The 7,461-nt window shown below is 36.9% G+C and overlaps 1 protein-coding gene across 5 annotated transcripts; it reads right to left on the bottom strand.

The window, feature by feature from the left end:
• On the bottom strand, positions 1–6,862 carry LOC109343598 (putative pentatricopeptide repeat-containing protein At1g19290). Of its 5 annotated transcripts, XM_019581978.1 has the most exons (5): positions 3,897–6,862; positions 3,017–3,091; positions 534–695; positions 444–486; positions 1–350 (listed from the first exon to the last, which is right to left on the bottom strand). In XM_019581978.1, exon 1 carries the CDS (start codon positions 6,780–6,782, stop codon positions 4,176–4,178), a length of 2,607 nt encoding a protein of 868 aa, XP_019437523.1. In that variant the 5' UTR covers positions 6,783–6,862; the 3' UTR covers positions 1–350; positions 444–486; positions 534–695; positions 3,017–3,091; positions 3,897–4,175. The 5 variants fall into 5 exon arrangements, with proteins under 5 accessions (XP_019437523.1, XP_019437520.1, XP_019437521.1 ...); XM_019581975.1 differs by having other exon boundaries at positions 444–695; XM_019581976.1 differs by having other exon boundaries at positions 448–695.

The raw sequence follows: 7,461 nt of genomic DNA, 5'->3' as shown, positions 1-7,461 counted from the left end.
TAGACTCACATTTCCCATCTTTGGGTTACATTTTCGGGGATGAAAGTGGTACACGGAAATTTATAAAGATCAAATTGGATATTCACTCTAATGTAAATTTTACATCCTATTCCCGACTTTCCCTTAAAATGAGTTATGCTAGGTAAACAGAAGGCATAAAAGGTGAATAAAAAAGGAGAAAGATACCATGAGTTGGCTAGCACTGCAAATTTGAATCTTACCACAGCTATGCTCTGGTTTCTTAAAGATATGCATACAGAATTTATGTGACACTATTATCCGAAATGGATGGTTATAGAAGCTGTACTTTAAGCAAGTAGATGAATTCAGCTACAACTCCAAGTTGTAACCTGCAAGATAAACAATATGAATGCCTCAATTAAGAGGAGTCATGGGAAGAACAGTTTTAAAATCTCGAGCAATTCCTGTGTACCATAAATGACCTACGAATAGGACGGATCCTACAACAAAATGAGAACCTTCAGTCTTTTACTCTCTACTGATCTGCTCTCTTCCATCGCTGTCAGTGTCACGACCTTCTCTCTTCCTTCTATTATTCCTTCAGCTGCACACTCTGCATCATTGTTTACCACTATTAACATCAGTTTATACACTGCACCTCTGAACTCAGGTTGGATGACGACCACTAACTCTTCATCATTTTTACCACTATTAGTCAGGCTTCATAACATCACCTAAACAGCAACAACAATAGCAGGATTGTGAAAAGTTTAGTCAACATGTCCAAAATAGTGCTAACTTAAAAAAAAAAGATGGTACATTACACGAGACTCCCACTTAGTGGGGTATGAGGAGGGTAGATGTACACAGCCTACAAACAGAGAGATTGTATCCAGAATTTGAACTCGTGACCTTTTGATCACTAAGCAATGGGAGTATATCTTATGTCCCACAAAGTGTGTCACTCCATGTGTCATCACTTGTGATTGGTTAGTAAAATACTTAATTATTAAACTTTTAACTTAAATTAATTTTTTTCAACCAATCATAGCAAGTGACACATGGAATGACACTTTTTGAGACAAGATGTGGTTAGCTGAGAAACAACCTTATCATTGCATCAAGCTCAAAACAATGCTAAAGAAGTAAAATAAATTTTGTTTCATCGTCCAACCTATTTCTCAATTGTTAACCCTGAAGTTCTAATAAATGCAGGGGCAAATTATAACCATCAAAAGAATGACAAGGACCGAATATGAAGTGGGAAAATACCAAAGCTGGAATTTGTTTCAGGTTTTGTCAGATTGAGATGACATGGCATGCTTATTAACTTTTAAAATCACCCTTAAATTTCCCTGTCTAAATCAAAGTTTTAGTTTTTTCTCTTTCCTAGTCTCTTACTACTACTTTATGAAGTAATTTCCGAGAGGATCTTCAATGCAGCAAGCTTTCTGTCATCAATATATAGTGAAGGCCTAAAGGGTACTTCATAGATCACACTTACACTGGCTTTGGACCTAGCAATTTTATCTCCCAATGTGATGGGTAAATGTCTGAACCAATCTTTGCTTGAAGAACCTTGCATTGAAAAGCTCCTTTTTGAAATGAGGTACGTTCCCCTTCAAATGGATGATGCAAAGTTGATGACAACTTAGCCTCCAAGTCCAACCACATTACAGGCCACACCTTGGCAGATGCAACCTGGCTTCTTACAACAATTTGCCCGAGGTTATGAATTTTGTAATATACGCTGCTTATAAACCAGTATACTGAAACTAGTACCTTCTAACTGGTTTTGCATCCCAATGCTCAAAACTTCCAAAGTTTTCAGTGATACCAAACAATATCATCTTAGTGGATCAAGCCATACAAGTCTCCAAGAATTTATGAAACCACAAATATTACCAAAAAATGGTTAAAACTAGAGAAAAAAGTACAAAAGGTTCAGAACAATATACTATTACAACAACTAAGCTTTAATCTCACTGGGTGAGGTCACTTACATGGATCGAATGACGTCATAATATTCTATCATACATCATGTCTATTGACGAATTATTGATCTCTAAATTTTTCCTAATATTTTCAGCTACGTTGTTTTTGCCCCCGCCTCTACAAATTAGACTAACCTCCAAATGATCTACTCTCTTTATTAGGGCTTCTAACAATCTCTTCCACACATGCCAAAAACCACCTAAGGATTTGTTCGCGAGTTAGTTTTCGAAGGGGAATGAAGGGAAATAGATAGCTTGAGAGTCATCCCACAAGTATATTTCTTGGCTCCGAAGCATTTCTCTTTCCTCCATTGCCCTCCAATAACCAACTCGCAAATAGATCCTAAGGCACAATTCTACCATCTTTCTACAATAGGAGTTACCTCAACTTTTTTCCTAATGCATATTTCTAATCCTATCTTGTCTAGTATGTCCACTCATCCAACGCAATATTGTCATCTCTTTTACATTGAGTTTATTTTTTAGTTAATATTTTACCGCTCAACATATAACATTGTGCGTCTTATAGTTGTCCGGCAAAATTTCCTCTCAAGCTTGAGTGACATCTTTTTATACATATAATACCTAATGCACTCTGCTATTTCATCCACCCCACTTGAATTCCATGGTTTACATCTTCCTCAATTTCACCATTATGTTGTATGATTGACCCAATATACTTAAATCTAGTGACTTTGTGGTATGATATGATCTCCAAGAATAATATATCACCATGAAGAGTAATTTGTTCAATTGCTAAAATCTCCACTTTGTCAATTAAGACATCATGATTGCTAGAAAACTAACCACCTTTTTCTTCATTGATAGGTTCTGCTTTCCAAACAATATCTATAAACTCACTAAATAGATTCTTGAAGAACCATAATGAAAGATAACTTAGTCCAAGCAAGCTAATAAAAACATTTATTAGAAAAACTATTTTGTAAGACATGCTTTTGGGCGACTAGGATAGGCCATGACTAGCAAGTAGCAACTAGTAATAATGTAGGGGAGTTAATATCACCACACATACAACTATTCATTTGTGTATTCAAACTTACTTTGTGGAATTCCAGACTATCTTCTTCAGACTTTTGCAGCTCAACCATGTAAAGTAAAGGGGCCACCTCAAAGATCTGGAAAGCAACACTTACAAAAGCATTAGCAACTGTTCCAACTATAAAAATAATAATAAAAAATAACATGAAGGACACCTCAGATCATGAAAGGGCAACAAAGGAACGTATGCTTCATATATATCTAATATAGTTGAAGTTTCCTCCTGCAACTATATGCTTCAACCTCCTCTAAATTGCTGATGTGGCTAGTAGGAACTAACCCTGTTTTCTCTCACCTATATCTATTAAGTGCTAATGTAGCACACTAGAAACAAGTAACATTTTACAATCTCCATAATTTGTAGAAAGAAGAATAAAAATGCAATTACCAATTATGGTAATGCATAACTAATATCAATTAAATAACCTAAACAAAACATTAAGCACACACCATTATTAATGGGTCCATTTGGTTTCCTCAATGAGGGAAAACAATACACAATTTTTGTACTTATTTTGATTTTAAAATTGGCTTCAATACTGGACAATATTGTAGTCATGGGACAGCACAAAACTCATTTTTGTCCCTCACTGCACCAGGGGGCAAAACTTTGTCCAATACAATTAAATCATCTAGCATTATCACTTGCATTAAACACACCCTATAATCAACACTATCTTTCGGTGACACAAACAAGAAATATTAAGTTGCAAATGCCCATGCAAGCCAAGGGTTAAAAAACTAGTTATCATCACTTATTGCTCCATTCCTTGTGAAGCCTTAAACGCCTAAAATGGTGAATGATTGAATTAATTTATGAGGTTAAAAGTGAAACAAAATATGAAATAACTTCGACAAAAAGAATAAGCATAGCCCTTTTACCTTAAGTTGCTATTCTTAACATCAAAACCCAAAGGCCCTGCAGCATTCTCAATTTATGAGATTATATCTTTTGCTGAACATTTAGATGTGAATCTTGTTTACTGTTTAACAGCACGACACCTCAAGAAGGAGCAGTGTCTAAGCTCATTAGTCTCAAGCTTGCAGTTCAGCTTCGCATTTAGCCAATTTTCTGCAAGTATCAGGCAAGAATTTAACTAAAATCGGCTTGAACAATTTGATCCAAAATCTTTAAAGTGTACTCTTAGAAAAAACAACTGGTCAAGGCAGATTTTGGGTTGAAGAAATCCCATCTTCTATCATCTTCTCTCTCAATTTAGAGGCTTCGTTAATATCACCAGTTTTACAGTAACCACTGATTAGTATATTATAGGTAACAACATTCGGAACCAAGCCCTTTTGATGAAGTTTAAGGAATAGTCTATGTGCTCGATCCATGTTTCCTAATTTGCACAAACCATTTATTAGTGCATTATATGTAGTAATATTTGGAGCAACACCTCTCTCCAACATCTCATCCCTTATTTTGAAAGCATCACCCATATTGCCAGCAACTGAACAGGCATGAATTAAGGTACAGTATGTGAAATTATCTGGATGAAAACCTCTGGACATTAAAACTGACAAAACACTTCTTGCTTCGTCAACCTTCCCAGATTTACATAGTCCAGCGATAGCAATGTTGCACACAATATTATTGGGAAGAGAATTGCCCATAGCACTTTTATCAAGAGAATCTGCAATTTTATGAGCTTGTAGGCTTATGTCATCATGTTTGACAAGCTTATCAGAACAGTTATGAAGTGTAAGAAGATCAAAATCCACCATCTTCTGTAGGATGACAGTTGCATCACTTATTCTATCAGCCTTATAAAGGCTGCTGACAATTTTGCTACAAACCACAAGACTCGGAGTGAACCCTTTTTCAATCATCTCAGAATATAGATTAAAAGCTATGTCTAACTTCCCTTCGTCGCACCAACCAGAAATAAGGGTTCCATAGGTAACAGCATTTGGTAATAACCCTCTTGTTTGCATCTCAACAAGAAGACTACTGACATTAGTTGACTTCCTAGACTTAAAAAGTCCATTAATAAGGGAATTGTACATTTCAATGGAAGGAGAAATTGCTTCTCTTTCTATCAAAGCTTTAATTTTAAAAGCTTCAAGTACATTACCGCTTTTACAATATACATCACTCAGAGTCCTATATGTGATTTCATCTGGCGAGCAACCAAGTTCCTTCATCCTCTCAAAAACAGCCTCTGCTTCCACCACTTTCCCCATTTTACATAAGCCACCAATCATCGTATTGAACACAACTGGACTCTTGGTAAAACTCCTGCCTAAAATTTCTTTCCACAGCACCAAAGCCCTGTCAGAATCTCCCAATTTGAAAAGGCAGTCAAGCAGAGTACAGTAGCTGACCTCACTCGGAGCCACACCTCTTTGCACCATTGAATCCCATAGGCACAAGGCCTGGTCATATGAACCTGCATGAACTAACCCCTTGAGAACAGTATTATACGTCACCACCGATGGACTGAGTCCATTGCGCAACATCTCATCACAAAGCATAAAAGCTTTGCTTATTTTCCCTTCTCTGCAGTATCCATCTAAAAGTGTATTATAGCTATAAGAATCTGGCCTCAGATTCCAGTGCACCATATCCCTAAACAGTTTCTCAGCTTTGCAAACCAATTGATGCTTACAGTACCCATTAACCAAAGAGTTACAAACAAAAACATTCATTTTCAATCCCTTCCTCAACATCTCATCTCGAATCCTAACCGCATCGTCCATTTTTCCAATTTGACAATACCCATCCACCAGCATGCCATAAACACGCTCATCCACAACCACCAACTCATCCTTCTCCATCACCAGAAGCATCTTCTCTGCTTCATCCATCCTACATTGTTTACAGTACCCTTTCATCAACAAAGTCCAAGTAACCACATTCCTCGAAACACCTCTTTCCAACATCAGCTTCAACACCCTCTCAGCTCCATCCAAATCCCCTTTACAAGCATACCCATTAATCAAACCATTATAAGCCACAACATTAATCTCAAACCCCATCTTCTCCATCTTTTCCAAAAACCCCAACGCAATCTCAACATCCCCTCCACGACAATGTGCATTCACAACAATCGCAACCATATAAACATCCGGCACTACACCCATCCTCAAAACCTGATCAAAAACCATCACAGCAACCTTCCCTTCACCAGCATCAACCAACTTACTCAATAAGCAATTACACGACCTCAAACTCGGCACCCGACCCAACCTACCCATTTCATCAAACACATGGAGTGCATACTTAACCATCCCTTTCTCCGCAAAAGCCTTAAGAACCATATCGAAAACAATCGGTGCAAACCCAAACTCCCTATAAACACTAACAATCCCACCCCAAACCGCAAAAGCAGAGTAACTATTCCTACAATGAAGCGAAACAAGTTGATTCAAAAACGACCTCGTTTCATCATACATCTTAGCACGTGCGAGTACATGGACTAGGATGCAGTAGGATACGAAATGGGGACGGTAATGCTGCTGTTGTGAGGCGAGGTGGAAGAAAGCGAGGGAGGCGGAGGGGTGGAGGCGGAGGCGGCGGAGGATGGCGTCGGTGAGGTGGTCGGAGAAAGTGAAGCGGAGAAGGGAGAGGGATTGGGTACGGTGGAGGAGGAGGAGGTGGGAGATTTGGTGGAGGAGGTTTGGGTCAGGGAGATTGTTGTGGAAGATTCTTGTTCTTCTTGTAGTGCTTCTTCCATTGGAGTGTTGTTTTGGAAGAGAAGTGTGAAGAGATTTGTGGAAAGGAAGAAGAGGGTGATGATGGTGATTGCGGAGGAATGAGGACATGGAAGGGGATTGAGTTGATTCGAGAATGAACTGAACATCAAGCTGAGTTTTTCATTTAGTGGAAGAGTCTATGCTCTCGACCAAATTTAGTTTTTCATTTAGGTTATTTAAAAGATTTATTAAACCTAACAAACAAACCAATTTAGTTATATTACATAATAATGTTTATATTATAATATTTTAATATAATTATATTATTATATGTGTAATTTTACTGTAAAAAATATAATTTTATGCTTAGTTAGATGAGTCTAGTTAAAAATAGGTTTATTAGTCTATTTAAATGTAAATATGACCTATTTCAAGGCCATAATGTATATAACATGCCTTGAAACTTGCTAAAACTACAAATCAGACTTATAAACATGTTAAGCATAGACTTTGGAACATTTTTAAACAGACTAACAAGTCAGGTCTAGACTCCTATATGCTATATAGGCTCGACCTGTTTAAGGCAAATCTACCATATTATTACTCCAACATTTTCGTGTGTAACAATTTAATCAAAAAAGGTAAAAATCCAAATTAATAATGAAAAATAACGAATATAAGTCAAACTAGTTAATATTATAGCTCATAAAAACATTAAAAGAGACTAATTTGATACACATTTGATATTTTTGGGATAATTTTGAGTTTTCCAAATTTCCGATGGCAAATTGGTATATGTAAAAAATAT

This window comes from Lupinus angustifolius, chromosome LG03 (assembly GCF_001865875.1).
Source record: "Lupinus angustifolius cultivar Tanjil chromosome LG03, LupAngTanjil_v1.0, whole genome shotgun sequence".
Taxonomy (NCBI): Eukaryota; Viridiplantae; Streptophyta; class Magnoliopsida; order Fabales; family Fabaceae; genus Lupinus; species Lupinus angustifolius.
Note: the sequence above shows the minus strand (reverse complement) of the source record. Positions and strands in the feature narration are given on the sequence as shown.